At 37.8% G+C, this 18,762-nt stretch overlaps 2 protein-coding genes and 2 long non-coding RNA genes across 4 annotated transcripts; 2 read left to right on the top strand and 2 right to left on the bottom strand.

The window, feature by feature from the left end:
• The first annotated feature begins 498 nt into the window (after window positions 1–498).
• LOC133714669 (omega-3 fatty acid desaturase, chloroplastic-like) lies at window positions 499–3,083 on the top strand. Its single transcript, XM_062140838.1, has 8 exons — window positions 499–1,205; window positions 1,296–1,385; window positions 1,486–1,552; window positions 1,646–1,738; window positions 1,857–2,042; window positions 2,137–2,217; window positions 2,410–2,547; window positions 2,637–3,083. Exons 1-8 carry the CDS (start codon window positions 724–726, stop codon window positions 2,808–2,810), a joined length of 1,311 nt encoding a protein of 436 aa, XP_061996822.1. The 5' UTR covers window positions 499–723; the 3' UTR covers window positions 2,811–3,083.
• On the bottom strand, window positions 3,030–4,726 carry LOC133714670 (N-(5'-phosphoribosyl)anthranilate isomerase 1, chloroplastic-like). The gene is made up of 5 exons (XM_062140839.1): window positions 4,540–4,726; window positions 4,198–4,263; window positions 3,755–4,110; window positions 3,500–3,663; window positions 3,030–3,389 (listed from the first exon to the last, which is right to left on the bottom strand). Exons 1-5 carry the CDS (start codon window positions 4,547–4,549, stop codon window positions 3,164–3,166), a joined length of 822 nt encoding a protein of 273 aa, XP_061996823.1. The 5' UTR covers window positions 4,550–4,726; the 3' UTR covers window positions 3,030–3,163.
• A 2,813-nt stretch (window positions 4,727–7,539) lies between these two features.
• On the top strand, window positions 7,540–9,389 carry LOC133718617 (uncharacterized). The gene is made up of 3 exons (XR_009850415.1): window positions 7,540–8,221; window positions 8,298–8,361; window positions 9,079–9,389. It is a non-coding gene; the product is annotated as an uncharacterized LOC133718617 (long non-coding RNA).
• Window positions 9,390–10,277: 888 nt separating this feature from the next.
• Window positions 10,278–18,393, bottom strand: LOC133718779 (uncharacterized). The gene is made up of 4 exons (XR_009850574.1): window positions 18,133–18,393; window positions 17,503–17,676; window positions 11,019–11,151; window positions 10,278–10,685 (listed from the first exon to the last, which is right to left on the bottom strand). It is a non-coding gene; the product is annotated as an uncharacterized LOC133718779 (long non-coding RNA).
• Between the last annotated feature and the right edge of the window lie 369 nt (window positions 18,394–18,762).

Raw genomic sequence — 18,762 nt, 5'->3', positions numbered from 1 at the left:
AGAAGTCAACTTCAAACGAGGAAATCACAAGTAAAGGCCAATCAATCACTCTTTGTTTCTCTCTTGATCATCACAAAGTTATGAGAACACAAGAAGCCTGAAATAATTATTCTCCTTAAAAACTGACACCGGCCAAAAAAGAGAGGAGGAAAATATAAAAAATGACTCTTTGATGGTTCAAGTTCAACAACAACGTTTTTGACATGGACCAAAAAGAGTAAATCCCAGAGAAAGAGGAATTCCAAATTTCCAATTAAGTTCCAACCCCAGAATCTCACATTCCCCGCCAGAATTTGACCGCGTCTCCCATTTCACATCCATGGGTCCCGCTTTATATAAGTCCCATAATGGTCCAAATTCAACCTTATTAGTTTCATTTCTGTTTATGTTTGAATAATTGAACTAGATTTTTTTTTTTTTTTTTTTGCTTTCTATACCAAAGACTTGTTTCACGCGCACAAATTGCATATATAAACAACTCAAAGTCTGAAGCTAAGTGGTAGAATAATAGATACAATAGAGAGGACAAGCAACAAGAAGCACAAGTTGTTGGAAGTGGAGGAGAGAAGCCCTTAGCCCTTGTGTTATCTTCTCACTTTTCGATTTCCCTAGCTCACGTTGCTCCACGTTCATTCACATTACTTCATAAAAGCTTGAGGCACCCAAAAGATCAAGTCTTTGGGGTTTGCTGCAACTGGGTCTCTCTCTCTCTCTCTCTCTCCAATGGCGAGTTGGGTCATCTCAGAATGTGGCCTAAAGCCTCTCCCTAGAATCTACCCTCAAACCAGAAATGGCCTGACCTCAAAACCCATTAGGCCATTGCTGCTCAGCAAAAGCAAGAATCTTGGTTCTGCTTTGAGGCTCTCAAATGGGTTTAGAGGGCAGAGTTGGGCACTCAATGTCAGTGCTCCACTGAATGTGGTAACTCTTGGAGAAGATAGTGTAAATGGGGTTGATCAAGATCGTGGGGAGTTTGACCCTGGTGCAGCTCCTCCGTTTAATTTGGGTGATATTCGGGCAGCAATTCCGAAGCATTGTTGGGTTAAGAATCCTTGGAAGTCTATGAGTTATGTTGTGAGGGATGTGGCTGTGGTTTTTGGCTTGGCGGCTGTGGCGGCTTACTTTAACAGTTGGGCTGTTTGGCCTCTTTACTGGTTTGCTCAGAGCACCATGTTCTGGGCTCTCTTTGTTCTTGGCCATGATTGGTAAGTAAAATTTGGTTTATTCTATTGAGTTTGGTTCAAATGAGTGGTCTTTAAGCTGACTGATTGAAGTGAATTGTTTTGTTGTTGCAGTGGTCATGGAAGTTTCTCTAACAACCCAAAGCTGAATAGTGTGGTGGGTCATCTTCTTCATTCTTCAATCCTTGTCCCATACCATGGATGGTTAGTTATATTTCTAAAAACCCTGAAGAAGCTATTCTTCATTGTTATATTATGCTTCATTTTTCATTCTTCATTCTAACATGTGTCATTGTTATTATAGGAGAATAAGTCATAGAACTCATCATCAGAACCATGGTCATGTCGAAAATGATGAGTCTTGGCATCCGGTAAGTTCACATTTATGGTTATATGTTTGTTCTTATTCTTTTTTCAGGCATTGAGTTACTGAATTAGCAACTATGCATTATCTGATTTTGCAGTTAACTGAGAAAATTTTCAAACGTTTGGATAAGGCTACTCAGATATTGAGGTTTGCCTTGCCTTTCCCTATGCTCGCTTACCCCTTTTATCTGGTAAGCCTTCTGCTGCTTGCTTCTTAAGTTCTTAGAGTTTTTTATTACTAATGTGCTTGGCAATTGAGAGATCCTTTTCTCATTTCGAGTGTTTGATTAATGCTGATTTTGATCACAGTGGAGTAGAAGTCCAGGAAAGAAAGGTTCTCATTATAATCCGAACAGCGATTTGTTTCTTCCAAATGAAAGGAAAGATATTATTACCTCCACTACCTGTTGGACTGCAATGGTTGCCGTGCTTGTTGGTCTGTCCTTTATAATGGGTCCAATCCAAATGCTTAAGCTTTATGGAGTTCCATACTGGGTAGGTTCTAATTCCTCATGCTTTGATGCGCTTTGGTATCAATCATCCTTTTTTGATTGTCACATTGGTTTCTTTGAATTTGGTGTAAATGCAGGGGTTCGTCATATGGTTGGACTTGGTGACTTACTTGCATCACCATGGTCATGAGGACAAGCTTCCATGGTATCGTGGAAAGGTAAAGTATTCAACTTACTGAGTTAGATGTTATTCACGCGTCCTTAAGTCAATTTGCATTTCAAATTCAATACTTTTTACTTTCAAATTCATAGCAGCACGAGTACTGTTGCTCGTTCCCTACACTGCAAATGCTTTCTTTTTCTGTAAAATGAATGATGCTAATATGTGCTTCTCTGCTAATAACAAACAGGAATGGAGTTATCTAAGAGGAGGGCTGACAACCCTTGATCGTGACTATGGACTGATCAATAACATCCATCATGATATTGGCACTCATGTCATACATCACCTGTTCCCTCAAATCCCACACTACAACTTAGTAGAAGCAGTGAGTAACACCTACTTTCACCTAAACTATTTGGCTCAAAATTCAATTAATTTTGTGCCCAATTCTGATGTGCTTCTTGTTACTTTCAGACGGAGGCAGCCAAGCCTGTGTTTGGGAAGTACTACAGGGAGCCAAAGAAATCCGGGCCTCTCCCGTTCCATTTATTGGGAGTCCTTGTAAAAAGCTTCAAGAAGGATCACTATGTAAGTGATACTGGGGATGTTGTATATTATCAAACTGATGAGAAACTCTCCGGATCTTAGGATCTAGGACATGAAGTTGTGAAGTTTTCAGGGTACGAGAATTGAAGGATAGCAAGCTTTAAATTCTTTCTCCAACTTTGAACTACTTACTACTGCCATGGGCAGCCATTCTGCCCTCACGTACATTGTTATTGTATTAAGAGGATAGGTGCCTAGCCTAGATGACTATCAGGCTGTTAAATTGTAACAAAGGGCATATATGTAGTGTACTCTATTGAATTGTGAACGAAATAACCTTTCTCTATTTGACAAACCTCAAAGTATTAAGATCAATTGTTTTTTAGCATACAAGGTTTACATTGTTAAAATAACTTATATCTTAAATCGTTTCCTCTCCGTCTAACCTTGATGGATCAATAGATTACTGTATGTACTGCACTCATGAATGAAGATATTCGCAACGGATCTTTCTGGATGCCATCTTGGCCACAAATGCCACTACTAACATCAATTCCTTGGGGTTTGAGGGTAGAAAGAGCCTCAGAAGCATTCTCTGGTTTTATCCCTCCTGCCAAAAGCCAACCATGCTTGCTTCTAATACTTGGTAGCTTAAACTGTGTCCAATTGAATCCTTTGCCACTGTATCAGGCATTTCAATGGTGAAATGAATCAAAACAAGATCATATTATGTTAAACAGCAAAAGATGGAATTTATTTATGTGACTTGATTAAGTAAAAAGGTTTGTTACCTGCCACCCTTTGCACTATCCACAAGAACCCAATCAACTAGAGAACACTCTTCAGTAGAAATTTGATTCAAGAGTGTTCCATCTTCATTAGCATGAAGAACATATACTATACGGTTCTTTTGGACTAATGCCGGAAAAGCAGCACGGGAACCATCTCCATGAAGCTGCATAACCTCAAAACATTACCTTCATAAGCATTTTTTCTTTTTACCTACTATGTGCCAGTAATCATATTCTTGGCTAAAAAATGTATACCTGAACAAATTCAAGGTCTGCTGCATCAGAGGCTCTTAGTATTGTGTCCGCATCGTCATCCACAAACACCCCAACAGGCTGTGCCCCATACTCCCTTGCAGCTCTCGAAATCTCCTTTGCAACCGAAAGTGAAACTGAGCGTTTAGAGTTGGGCCAAATGATCATCCCAATAAAATCGGCACCAGCTTCTGCTGCCATTGCTGCATCTCTTGCAGATGTAATGCCACACATCTTAACCAAAGGCCGTTTCTTTCTAAGTTCCTCATGCTTATGGGAGGCATCATCCTCCTTGACAACTCTGCATGAAATTCTAGACACCTTGGCACTTGACAAGCACAATAAGTCCTGCTTCAAACCTACAAATACATAACAACACCGACAAATGTTGCAAACATATACTGAAGATTTCATATAAGTTCCAACAACGATGGCATTAGAGATACCAGGAATTTGCCTCTGGCCACCAATTTTGACGACTCCAGGCTGAAAGTAGCTTCCAGTAACTAATCCTGAAAACAAAGAGAACAATAATAGAACCCAAGAATCCCATTTAGCATATGTCAAGTTGGGGGTTACAAACAACACATGAAACTAGTGAACTGTAACGCACAAACATTCGATGCAAACATTGGATTTCATGGCAACCAAACTCATTCACAATGTTCTAAGAGCAAAGAATACAGGGTAGCAATCAAAATTACGAAAGCATCTCTCAGGGGCATTTCATCGAACAGTTGGAGTGCACTTGAGCTAAGCACGTAATATGCAGAGAGAAAAAGACAGACCTGCGAGCATGGTTTCCCAGTCAATCAATTTTGTGCGAAGATTACCGCAGGGGGAACTAATGATTGGTTCCCTATGTTTGACCCATCAGACCTGTTCAATTTAGAATGTCCGCAAAATCTAGTTTTGAAATTTTCACCTTCTAAAAAGACTTCTAAACGGAACAAAATTCAGATATCTAATTTAGAATTTTGTTTTATTTCGAAATGCCAAATATATTTTAGAATTTTGTTCCATTTAGAAATCTTTCTTCTAACAACGTCATGCTGACGCCATATTTGTATGTAAAGGTTTTTTTTTTTTTTTTTTTATCATTTCAAAATGACGTCATGCTGACACCATTTATAAATTTTATCCGTAAAAATAATGCAAAAAATATATTTGTTTGTAAAAGTCACATTCATATCATTTTAAAAACGCTATTCGACGAAATTTCATTGGCAAAGTATCACCCAACAGGAAACAAAACATTTACAAATGAAATTTCGTCAGCAAAACCTCTACCAACGAAAATAAGCCGACAAAAGTTGCTTTAGTACCACTTTAAAAACTTTTTTCCCCGACACGGACTGCTTTTATATCATTTATTTATATTTATTTATTACATATTGGCCTGCTAAATTCTAGTCGTCGGATGAGAGGCAGTTTATGACATTTAATGATAATTTTAAAAAATTAAATAATTATCTTTAATTATTATCGAAATTCACCGGCATTGATGATTTGATATTTAACCAATAGATGGTTTTACATACCAAGTATATGAGCGGTGTTAAATGACAAGAAATCAACATTTATGGCTAATTGGACGTATTTAGAAGCATTGAAGACACGATTATATATAGAAAGCAAATCAAGAAGAATAATGTTGCAAATAGCAAGTGACTGTAAAAGATAGAGGTGGGCATAAACCGATCCGGAAGTGCAAAATCGGCTTGAGGACCGAACCGGACTAAATACTGCAAAAAAAGTGTCATTTCCGAACCGGACTAGATTTTTTCAGTTCAGGACCGAGTTCAGTCTTTGAACTGACCGGAACAAAACCAAACCGTCCGAGTAATTAATTATTTAATTTTTAATGGTTGTCGAATTCTTATTGCCTGAAATTAGGTTATACATAGAACCTATTGCAATGAATCCTCTCCTTAGAACAAAACCCTAAACTCTAATTTAGCCTCTCATTTCTCCTCTCATCTCTCTCGACAACCACTCTCTCACAACCGCCGACCAACAAATCCATTACCGCCTACCAACGCCTTCGATCTGCACATTGCCGAGCCCGACCTTCAGCCTTTGATCTGCAATTCCGCACAACGCCGCCTACCAACGACGACGCCGATCAATCAAAACCGAACTGAACGGACTTGAAAATTCGAGTCACCCGAATTTTTCGGCTCAGCCCATTAACATTCAGTTTTCGGTTCTAAAATTCAACCCACTGAAGAATACGGGTCGGATGCGGTTTTGGTCCAAAACCATCCGACCCGACCCGCGCCCACCCCTAGTAAAAGATCCCCAACCCAGAGAACAACTTCAATACAATAATAATTCCAACATCTTTTCTCTCTAGTTTACTCACAATTATCTATTTTATAGCTTTTTTTACATTACACCATTTATCCTCATTTATTTTTCAACCTTTGAATTCCATGTCATTTAAATCCGCTTATCTACTTTACGCTCATGGCATGTTGTAGGCAACAGTTGCGTCAGTACCAATTTAACAACTTTTTGCGATTGTTTTCGTCAGCAAAAGTTGCTTTCCTATCTTTTAAAGTTTTTAACAACCTCTTGCAGCAACAAATTTTTTTTTTTTAATAAATTAAAATAGAGGATAATGCCATATTAGCCCCTCGTTAGTGGTCATTGCGCAAGGCGCCTACCCTCTCCATAATAGAGAGGGGACCACTACACCCGGAGACCCACCCCCGTCCCTCTATTTTATTTTATTAGAATAATAAAAAATAAAATACAAGATGGAAGAGGGGGACATAAACCAAAACATCTCCCAATACCAAGAAACATTACAACTGGACTGAAATTTCCAACATTAAAGATAGCAAATCGTCCTATCTGTAAAGAAGAGAAAAAATTGAGGACTAAGAAGGACCCCCAAAAGAACAACCCAAGAAAAGCAACCAACATCCACTATGCAAACCTGAAATTAGGAAGGCCTGCCAAATCTCGGGAATATGCTGCAAGTGCACAAGGAGGACAAGAGTCCCACCAATGAACACCAACCTTATTTGCCCCAAAATTAGCTAAAGAATCCGCTACCTGATTGCCTTCGTGATAGATATGAGAAACTTTCACCGGCATAGATGCAAGCATAACCCGACAGTTGAACCAATTGGTAGAGTATCGCCATGGTACATCACTCTGAAGAGAAGACAAAAAATGAATTACCAAAGCCGAGTCACTTTCAATCCATAGGGAACGCCAACCTTTCTGTGATGCAATATGAATAGCATGAATCACTGCCTGAAGCTCAGCCTCCAAAGCATAGGCCACCCCAAGAGCCCCCGCAAAACAACCAAGCACACGCCCCAAATGATCACGAAAAATGCCACTGAAACCTGCTGGATCGAGAGTGCCTCTAGCTGCGCCATCAGTATTAACCTTAACTTGTAAAATAGAAGGAGTATGCCACATAACCTCTATAATGAATGGAATAGTTGCCGCAACAAAAATTGCTTCTCTATCATTTTAACAACTGTTTGCCAATCAAGCATTCGTCACCACAGGTTATTTCATATCAATTTTTTTTGCTCAAATTTGAATCAGGTCTCCGGACTTCGAACCATCATGCTACTTATTTCATTGAAATCGTAAACTCATACTCATAACTTTCTTAAAAATAAAAAATAAAAAAATGTTCTAAACCATGATTTCTCATTCAAAACTGTGGGATAGCACACGATTTTGGCCAAAATCGCATTTTCTTATTTTCCCACTAAAATTTTCTCAACCTTAGAGTATAATTTTAGGGCCAATGATAAAAGAGGTCATTTTGAAGTACCTTATTATAATTCAGATAACACAAATGTTCTCATGATAATTAAGGTTACCTCTTAATAACTTGCCACTAAAATTAAATGTAATTACCAAAGATGCCACTGGCAGCTCTCTCTCCCTCTCGTTATCCAATCTCGTCTGAACACTCTCGACCCTAACCAATCTCTTTCTCTCTATCTCTGCCCCGCCTCCGTCCGCACCTTCAAGGAGCACTCCTACTGCGTCAACTCTGCCTCCGGCGACTGTACCGCACGCGTCTCGGACGTGCGTGAGCCTAGATCCACCATGATCATCCCGGCGAACGAGTTCGAGATCCTCTCTTGCGATTTGAACAAGTACGACGACTGCGTCATCGCCATCACCTTCGTCGACAAATCGATCAAGGTTTGGGACGTCAGATCCATCAGAGCTCCGATTTCGGTGCTCAACGGCCACAGCTACACCGTCAAAAAAGTCAAATTCTCGCCGCACCGGCAAAGCTTGATGATGTCGTGCTCGTACGACTTGTCGTTGCTTCAATACAAGGACTAGGCACTGGCGATGGTTCCGATAGCTACAGCTCCGGCCTTAGATCAATGACTGATCACTTAGGGTTTCGGTCCTCCCATTCGCTCTCAAAATGCCTTCAATTTTGTGATTCCCTCACTTGAAGAGTACCGATTTGCTAAGGTTATGATTCAGTAGTAGGATAGGGTTAGGTTTTTTTTGCTCTATCAGAGCTCTGACTGTGTCTCTGTGCTTGCAGCAAGAGGATGAAGAGGTGCTGGTGCTGCATACGGATTTGGTCGAAGGTCCTCAGCCGATGGAAGGTTTGTATTTTCAACACTAACACCATCGTTTACTGTTTTGATTTCTTAATTTTTGTGTTTAGAGAGTTGGGTTGAAGCTTTGTGTGTTGCGTAGTTGATTTGGATAATTGAGCTTTCTGCAAATTTGGTGCAGTTGGGTGATTAGAGTGCAAGTGAATGGATTTTTATTAGGCTTTTGTTTGATACATATTGATTACAGATGAAGCATATATGTAATGTTTAGAATCTCATGTCCTGTTGCTTGCTGGGATCTCATTGAGTTTATGAAATCTGTAACAAAAGTACTAATTCAGTCTTTAAATTGTATAGTTTATCTATATATGGAACTATCTGTTTGGGTATCTGCGTGTGACTGTGACTGTGACTGATCGAATATTGTGGCATACATGTATATAAATGAATGATATACGTGTATATAAATGAGCAGACTTTGTTTGAATTGGTTTGACCTTTTATAAACCAGAACTCATGAGACAACATGAAAATCTGCATCTTGTTTAAGAGAGGTTGACCCATTTGCTGACCTGTTTTGTTTTAATAAAAAATATCAATGTCATTTGCATAGTGGTCACTCCCAATTCTGGGTTTTCATGCCAAGATTGATAAATATGATATTTTATTTTCCGCATATATTTTCATTTCAGCCATGATCAACATGTGCATCTCTACATGGTTCTTGTTTTTGTTTTGGACTTTTATGGTATTTGATGTTTATAGTAGCTCAAGTGGAGCCGGCTAGTACAGTTGATAATCAGCCAATGGAGGAGCCTCTAACCGTGAAATTGACTTGGACAATTGAGAGCTTGTCTAGGTTGAACACCAAAAAGCACTACTCTGACATGTTCATGGTTGGTGGTTATAAATTGTATTCTTCCCTTGACAATCATCGTATGGTCTAATTTAGCTCTTGAGCTACAGATGAGTTTTTACTAGCATAGGGGTGTGTTATTTGTATAAATTTGTATTCTTATGCTTCTTTGGGATGTAGGTAGTTTTCATGGAATTTTATATCCTAGAAAATGTGTTCAATCAAATATGTCGGTTGCCATGATTCTTTTGTGTTGATGGTGCCGATTTCACCGACAAAGTCACTGGCCATGTCACAGTTATGAACATGTCACTGTTAATCCCTGGCCAAGTAACTATTAATCTCAAGTCACTGGCCAAGTAACTATTAACCTCAAGTCACTGACCATGTCACTATTAATCCCTGACAAGTAACTAGTAACCTCAAGTCACTGACCATGTCACTGTTAATCCCTGGCCAAGTAACTACTAACCTCAAGTCACTGACTATGTCACTGTTAATCCCTAACAAGTCACTGACCATGTCACTATTAATCTCTAACAAGTCACTATTAACTCAAGTCACTGACCATGTCACTATTAATCCCTGACAAGTAACTACTAACCTCAAGTCACTGGCCAAGTAACTGTTAATCTCAAGTCACTGACCATGTCACTGTTAATCCTTGGCCAAGTAACTATTAACCTCAAGTCACTGGCCAAGTAACTATTAACCTCAAGTCACTGACCATGTCACTGTTAATCCCTGACAAGTAACTATTAACCTGAAGTCACTGGCCAAGTAAGTATTAATCTGAAGTCACTGACCATGTCACTGTTAATCCCTGACAAGTAACTATTAACCTCAAGTCACTAACCATGTCACTGTTAATCCCTGGCCAAGTAACTATTAACCTCAAGTCACTGACCATGTCACTGTTAATCCCTGGCCAAGTAACTATTAATCTCAAGTCACTGACAATGTCACTGTTAATCCCTGACAAGTAACTATTAACCTTAAGTCACTGGCTAAGTAACTATTAACCTCAAGTCCTGCACTCCATACTCAAACAATAATCACATAGAGCTAGAAGAACAGATATTACAGAAAGGGCAACTTGTATGGCAGATTAGGAATGATTCTATTAGTGGCTTCAAATCTTAATAGATGAAGTTGTTTTCGAATTCTAAACACAACTTTAAACAAGAACAACCTTTTTTTACAACTCAAAATGGAACCAAACTTCATTCATTGGATACCTAAACTGTTACAGAGAGATGTCAAAGGGAAAGGAAGGTGGCATTCTACTCCTTCGAACTAATCATTAGAATAATATAATGACTATCTTCTTTTGTTTTTTCTTCCTAAGAAACCATGTTAGCTACACAGGTCCTGTAGCTATCAATAGACCAGCCAGTCCAACAACTCTACCATCTGAACTTGCCAAAGAGACGCTCATGCCACCTGACCTGCTCTTTGTTCCTTCATTCTTAGTTGGCATATATGATCCAGACAATGAAAGTATCTCAAATCGGCCCTGTAAATAACATTTCAAGTAAATCATGTCAACCTAGTCAAAAACTTGAAAGTTAAAATCGGGTTGAGACAAAAATACAGAAGTCATATATAAAAACAGTGAGATGCAATAATGTACTATCTTCTACTTGCCAGAGTTGATCCATTTTTCACAGTAATGTTGATATCTCCTATTTACTAATACAAGAACATTTAAACAGAAAAACAATATTATATGCACAACAGTAAATACAAGAGTAGAAATGAGAATACTTTGCAACTAAGAAGTTACATGATGCAGTAACTTCATATGTTAAAAATTACACAAACACTCGCAAAGGACGGAAGGTCGTACCTCGTATGTTAAAAGTACCTCCAGAAGTACTGGGCTGTCGAAGTGTGACATTTGATATGGTACCATTTGCAGAAAGTATGCAAATAGCATGAGATCCTTGTTGAGAGAATGTCATAATCTTCATCGTGACATCCTGCATAGAACAAAAGACACATCACAAATCAAGTATAGCATAGATCAAATCACTAAATATTTAACGCATGCTTAAGATATCTTGAGATATGGGACCTGAATCAACTTTCCTTTTCCTTTTTTCTCTTTTTCTTTTTGCTCGTTATTAAAACTGATTTCCCATAGAATCCATACTTTAAGATGACAACTTACATTATCCATTGGGTATTGTCTTGGTGATTTATACAGAAGAAACCCATACTTGATTTACAATGGAAGTATACCATTAGGCCTCCAGAAAGCTGGGTGTACTAATAAATTTGTATTCATAAACACTTCAGTCTCAAACAAACAAGCAAGTTCTCAAAAAGAAAGAGTAGATTATCATCCAAAAACCGGGAACAATTCAAACTATTAATACAGACACAGACATGGAAATCCTCAACTAGTAAAACACTAGGCTAACAAGTTAATAACCAAGCAACTTAGTACCACTGGGAATCAATTCATTATATTTGCATGTATTCCAACCAATTCTAGCCAATGCAAGAAAACAACATCAACCGGAAAACTAAACAAATAATCAGTTCAATGGACACTAGTTTGACAATAAAGAATCCTTATACAACTAGAGAAATAACGCAACAAGTACAGAACCCCTCATTCCAAAATCCAGATTGATATCTAATTACAAACTTCACGGACAACAAAACAAAGTAAGATTACCATCATTTCTATTCTCATACCACAAAACTAAGCATTTCAAGCTATTTTTCTAGAACTTAATTCCTCAGGACAAAAACCAAAACAACGGTCCGGAGGTCACAAAATCCTCACCAATATATCCAAGCAGAATAACTACTAATATATTCGAGGCAACCATACATACACTTCCATTACAGTCTATCACTAGGCCAATAACATCAATATACAACACTTTTTACACAACGAATTTTTTTTTTCTGTTGTGTGATGAAGGAAAGTGAATCATACAACACATTTAAGAAACTTTCGTCGTATAAGGTCGTTAAAATTCAAAAGTTCTTAGTTAGAAACTCATTGCACAATACTTATAAGAAAGGTATGTTGTGTGAATGGAAAAAAAATAAGAGGCACATTTCCCTCCTATTTCTGCTCAAACTTCCCTCCTCTATAGTACAACAGTCTATTTGTATCTGTTGTATGAGTGTAGCTTGCAAAATGTCATACAACAGTTTTTTACTTTGTGTTGTCCAAATGAGGAGGATATATTGGGAAGGTTTAGATGTATCCCAGAATGACATTCATTTCCCCCAAAGCGAACAAATTTTGATTGAAATGTAGGTTACATATATGTACTCCTACAACGTAATTACTTATTTGTGTTGTCTGAATGAAAAACGCCTATGCCTAGCGCCAAAAGTGATACTTTGATTGCACATAAGCGGGAATTTTCCCTCTTTGCTCCCTCATCTCAATTTTAATATGTAAATAATCAGACAACATAACTTGATTTATGTGTTGTCTGAGTCACGGACACAAAATAAAAGAACCAAATGCGCGCCTTTGACAAATTAATTAGGGCTAGCTAGCTACCTTCTCTATTATGAGATTCTCTCACTCCCACTTAAAGCTGTTTCAACACTTTGACAAAAACTCTCCCTTTTCTTCGTGCCAGCACCCAAACTCTCCCTCTTCAGAATTTCATTCGAGCCAAACAACCATCACTCACCCAATACTGAAATTGGTCTCTTTGAATCACCCAATACTAAAGGGAAATCTTGGATTGGGAATCCGGGTCTTCAATTTCGAAACCCAATTAGGTCATTCTCTCTTTCTCGCTCGTCTTCTCCGGCACGACACCAACAACTTGTCTTCTTCCCTATAACAATCATCATTTCTCACTTCCTGTCTCAACTCTCACCTTCTTCACCTCTACAACACAACGGAGGAGAGAGAAAGCACGCAGATGAGAAAGAATTCGAGGAGAGAGAAAACAGATCTGGGATTTCTCTCTCCTCCATTGCTAACGATGCTGGGTATGGGTAGAGCTCCTAGTAGCGGAACCTCTCTTTTCAATCATCAAGTTCTCTCTTGACCTCGCTGGTAACCTCTCTTTTCAATCTGTTTATTTTCGAATCTTTAAATCTGTGGGTTATTCTCTGGTTTTAAAGAAAGTGATTTAAATGGTTATTAGCATCGCCGCAGTGGCAGTGGGAAAACGCCACCGCCTGCGCCGTCGCCTGATTCGCCACCGTCGCCGCTATGCATCCCCTCGACGTTGTGTGCACCAGGTTTCAAGTTAATGAGGTCGAATCTTCAATCTTCTGACTTGCAATAACACTGGGACGCTATCTTCACCATTGCTCGATATATTGGAGGTAAAGTTAAATCCGTGCTTCACCTCCTGGGTTTTTGATGATTTACTGCTTCATATTTCTTTCTGTTACAGGGACTGAGAGGATCTATGCCTCTATGGAGGCTTCTTTCCTGCTGTGATCGGTTCTACTCTATGGAGGTTTATATTTCTTCATGTTTGAGAGCCCCAGTATGTTCTTGATTCTCTAACCTTTTCATTTCCCTTTTCTTGAATTAGGATTTTTATTATATGAGTCTTTTTCTTTTTGGTGGTTTCTTGAGATCTCTGTTTGTTAAATGTTAGATTAGTAATTGTGCTCTTGAATATAAAGAATTTGTTGGAGAGAGAAAGGGAAAGACGTTTGTGACTCTTGATATTGAACCCAAATTGGATTTGGTAGAAAAATTGTGGTTATTTGGTTTAAAATCATGACCTGTTTTGTTGGAATTGGTTAGTGGAACTATACAATTGCATTAATCTGTTTGTTTGGTGGCTTCTTGAAATCTCTGTTTTTAAATGTTCCTTGAGTATATTGGGCGTCAGAAAAGAAGCTTATGAGTCTTGAAATTGTAGCCAAATTGAATTTGGTAGAACTGTTGTAATTATTTGATTTTGTAATACTAAGCTGTTTAAGATTGGTGAATAAATGAACTGGTTTTGTTTTTATGTTGAGATTTTGATGCAGGTGACGAGATGAAAAACCCACACATTGTGCTGCTTTCGGTTTCGCTGCCGGAAACTGTGTTCTTGAGTGGGCTTCCTGCTGGGGCTATAGAGGCTATAAAGGCTGCGTATGGATCAGTAGTGCAGATTCTTGACCCACATAGAGATAGCAGGTTTAATCTTACATTGAAGCTCAATCTCTCTAAAATTCCTACAGATGAAGGTTCAACGAGTTCCTTTTCTAAGGTCAGTCATTATAAGCTTGCTATATTGCCATGAAGATGCTGAAACATTGTAGGACAGTGTCAAAGTCAGTGAATGCAATCAACATTTCTCGCTTGTTATGTATATGAGTATATTGGGTAGAATGATGAATTTTCGGAGAGGTTTTCTTCAACTGTTTTTGGTACTGTTGTTGAGCTTTTTGGATTGCTTGCTTCTCGTATAAAACCTGCCTAGTTCTTTCTCGTTATTTGGATTGGTTTAGATGATCTTTTAGTGGATTATAGTCTTTTAGGCGTCCCTTTGTTATCCATGTTCCAGATTATGTATTTTTCCGTTTGATTTTGTATTTTGGCTGAGTTTCTAATATTTTGTCTTGTCATGTTTTTTTTGTTTGATGTTGATGATGTGTAGAGTACAAACATGCTCTTTTGGTAAAGATTGCATCTGTAAGGGAAGTGGTGCTAGGAGCTCCATTGAGAGTAATTCTGAAGCAGCCTGCTTTGAGGACTTTTGCTTCCGAGTTCCGATGTTGATCCACTTGTTGCTCTTGTGCATCGGCCAAAGGAATCCTTTTTCCTTATTCCTCAGGTAAAGTTACATATTATGATGAATCCTATCTGTTTTCTGTATTCTCTGGTTTAGCTACTTAGGAGGACAATACTTGAAAAATTTGCTGGTAAATTTTTATAATTGCCTGATTGTTCTATTTTATCCATTCTGGGTGACCTGTATTCATTAATGGTTTAGGTTTTCTTCTGGTTTCTTTAAGTTTATCAGTTCTGCAATTGTATGTGTTGTTGCAATTCTATAAGTTCATCAGTTTACCACTTCTTCTGGTTTGTTTTTCTTTCTGTCTTTTATATGTGTTGTTGCAGTTCTATATTCATTGTGGATGTTGAGTATTATTGAGTTCTCAAGTTTTGAATGCAACCTGAAGAGTGATAGGCAAGCTGTTTTGCAATTACAATGTGAAAGTTTAGTTATTTGAAATTGGGGTGTACGTATATATAAACTAGTGGAAGAGGTAGAATTAGGTGTTTCTAAGAAGCACTTGCTAACTTTTGAGTCTTTGGGATTAGTGGAATATATAATTTACTTTGTTTAGTAGTTTTATGTAATGCACGTATGGAGGTGTTTGAGAGATCAGTCTTCTAGGCTCATCCTCTGTATTTCATGATAGATCAAGGATATGTTATGGTCATTAAGCTATATCTATTACACCTGTATCATGTAGCTTAGTCTTTGAGAAACTTCAAAGTGAACTAAGAAGCAACAGGTTGTGTGCATTCTGTGTTTGGTAAATTTTGTAGCCAGATGCATTCCTTTGTTTCGTTAATGATGTTAAAGTCAGTAATACAGTTGACCAAAGGGCTCGTAAAGTCAGAATTTTTTTGGCTTTCTCCATTGATGCTAGTTGTACAGAAAAATCTTGAGGTGGGCAAGGTACTATCTGTTGATGTTTCTTGTATAGTAGTTGTGACTAGCTACAATAGTCAACGTCCAAATCAAATACAATGGGCCCATGAGAAGAGCAGTGTTTGGTGTAAGTTGCTTCAATTTTTAGAAATTTGCAGTCTCCTTGTGTTATTGCTGCCATATTGATAATGTACATACGGTCTCCTTACACATAACTCATGAGTTAGTATAAGGACATGAAAGCAAGTATTATGAGGAGATTGTATTATATCTCTGCTTGCAATATAAAGAGGTCGTTTTAGAGCCCTTTATTGTTTTCCCTTAGTGTCTTCAGCTCTAAAATGACCACATGAATTGAGTTCCACTTTAAATTGTTCCAGCATATTGTATTATGTATTCTACTTGCTGCATTTTTAGATTAACATGAGATTAGATATTTTGCAATGTGATAATCATCTGCTCACATTCTGTGAGATCTCCAATACCAGGATATAAAGGGTCAAATTTCTGGTAAGTTTTTGCAGAATGTATAAAATTTTGCTAGGATGCATCTTAAAGTTGTTTTTGGACATTTGTATTTTCTTTTGCTTCAGCTAATAACAGAGGTTGTGGACTTAACTAACATAGTAGTATCACTTTGAAAGTCCCAATTGTGCGTACATGTACAGATTAAAGTTCTATATTAATCCAGCCTATCCTCTTGCTTTTGCAGATAACTGAGATCCTCAAGCTAGTAAGAAGGCTTTACAGACTCATTCTAGATTCTGCAAAAGAGGGAAAATATTGATGGGCGCACCATTTTCTGCGTCTGCTGGCATATAGTATTCACATGCAGCAGCTGCTCATATTTTTGTCAATAATCATATTAATTTTTGATGGTTTATTGATATTGATAATGGCATGGCACTAGAATGCTATCTTGTTTTGGAATAATTTGTATCAGTTTTGGATATCCCAAGTAGATGGGCATGTATTAGAATACTTTTTTTCTTTTAATGTTGGCTTGGATGATTGAGAAATGCTCCCTTTTAACATTTGATATATATAGAATGGGTTGGATTACTCATTTGATGGTTTGTAATGTGTTTTCTTTCCAATTGATTGCGTTCATTAGGTAAAATTGAGCATTATTGTGCACAAAATATAGAAAATGAAAATGATTGTACAACAGTTTTATAGTGCGGCAATTCAACATTGTTTGAATACACAAAATTAGGCCATTCACACAATGCATTCATTATAATCACACAACGGTAAAAACTAAACTCTATTGTCCAAAACCAATTCACACAATAAGCATATTGCAAAACTGAAGTGTGATGGTATATCAGACGATGGTGAAATTAAAAAAACTGTTGTCTGACTAGGCTTTCCAACAACAGTTTTGGAACAAGTTCTGTTGTCTGAAGGATGCACATGCCACACACAGCATGACTGCGCGGCAACTGTGGCTGCCATCTGCCGAGAGAAGGCACAACACTTTTAACAAATAAGTGTTGACTGTTTGTGTTTCACACAACGGGTTTCCACCGTTGTGCCATTTTTCATCACACAACGCTCCGATACACAACGGAGATCGTCCAAATCACACAACGAATTTGGTCCGTTGTCTGTTAGCTTTTTTGGCCTAGTGTATAATTCATATTCATTCAATCACTAAAACATATATAAACGAAAGAAAATGACCAAGAGATCCACACCTTGACACATATATAGAAATTGAAGGCTTACCAATTCCAGAAGCTCCGCCGGTGACGAGAGCTGAGAGACCTGGCTTCAGCTCCATTTCGTTGGAAATTGAAGAGCTAAGGTGATGATGACGATGACGATGATTCTCTCCTCTAAGCATGTTATATGAAAATCCACAACTCTCTTACACCGCATTGGAAGTGAATGATACATTGCCTGACACAGAAAACAAAATTTCACAACTCCTAGTCTACAAAATTATGTTCCTGATCGTCAAATTTCATCAAAAGAGAGAATTAATCCAAAGCTGTGCGCGAATTTGTGTGATAATTGAACGAAAACGACTCTGATTTATACAGATGAACTGGAAATTTCAAAACAAGTACAAAAAACATATTCAACCTACAATCACAGTCACTACTATTTCTCACGAGCATCTCATCAAACACCTTATATGCACAAAAATCTATGCCTGATTCAACGAACCACTCTTTGGAGTTTTTGCCGGAGCTCATTGGAGAAAGCTAATTCGGCCTGAAATTCCTGCAACCTCCGGCCATATTCTTCATCGGATTGCATATGTTTTCGTATCCAAACACTTAAATTGATATGACCGAGCAAAAAAAAAAACTTCAATCGAAAAAAACCTTAAAGTGAATTTCAGAGCAAAACCTGAACAAGGAGTGACGAGGCGTCGATGACGAACACATTTTAGAGCTAGGCGGCGATCGTCGACGACGTTCTCGTCAGCCATTGTTTCAGAGATCTAAAAAAAAAGAAGAAAGCTGTGGATTGAAGCTCCAAAACCATTCAAAATTGAGATTTCAGATCGTCGTAGAGAGACCAAGCGCAATCTGAAGCTAGCGGCGGAGAGAGAATCTCCAATCAAATTGAATCAAGATTTCTGATTGAAAGATAGAGAAAATTTGAGCTGATATTTTGAATGAATAGCTATAAACGTGTATTACTTTAAGGGCAAAGTCGGAATCAAAAAAATTAAAAATTGACCTTTTTTAACATCACATCATTATTCATAAGGACTAAATTAATATTAGTAACAATTCACAATGGATCTTTTTATCAAGTGGAAAACTTGGTGATGTTTTTATCATTTCACTCTCTAAAGTGACATTTTCCATCATTTCCCTATAATTTTAAGCACTTCTCAAATAGATGGAATTCAACAATTACAATGCACTTCTTTTTTTTTTTTACAATTTTTCAAATTTAGTAAACAATAAAATTCATAAAATACTTTTGTTTGAGGTTTTGGTGTTCCATCAATTGAAACACCTTTGGAAA

This window comes from Rosa rugosa, chromosome 6 (genome assembly GCF_958449725.1).
Source record: "Rosa rugosa chromosome 6, drRosRugo1.1, whole genome shotgun sequence".
Lineage (NCBI taxonomy): Eukaryota > Viridiplantae > Streptophyta > Magnoliopsida > Rosales > Rosaceae > Rosa > Rosa rugosa.
This window is presented reverse-complemented; position numbering and strand designations above follow the sequence as displayed.

What these genes read in the sequence shown, in the direction of transcription:
- LOC133714669 (XM_062140838.1), top strand. Translation starts at nt 724, where the DNA reads ATGGCGAGTTGGGTCATCTCAGAATGTGGCCTAAAGCCTCTCCCTAGA. An exon ending in ATGATGAGTCTTGGCATCCG is followed by an intron (nt 1,553 to 1,645) that starts GTAAGTTCACAT and finishes CTGATTTTGCAG; the next exon opens with TTAACTGAGAAAATTTTCAA. An exon ending in TTTATGGAGTTCCATACTGG is followed by an intron (nt 2,043 to 2,136) that starts GTAGGTTCTAAT and finishes GTGTAAATGCAG; the next exon opens with GGGTTCGTCATATGGTTGGA.
- LOC133714670 (XM_062140839.1), bottom strand. An exon ending in TGGCCAGAGGCAAATTCCTG is followed by an intron (nt 4,111 to 4,197) that starts GTATCTCTAATG and finishes ATGTATTTGTAG; the next exon opens with GTTTGAAGCAGGACTTATTG. An exon ending in GATAGTGCAAAGGGTGGCAG is followed by an intron (nt 3,390 to 3,499) that starts GTAACAAACCTT and finishes TGCCTGATACAG; the next exon opens with TGGCAAAGGATTCAATTGGA.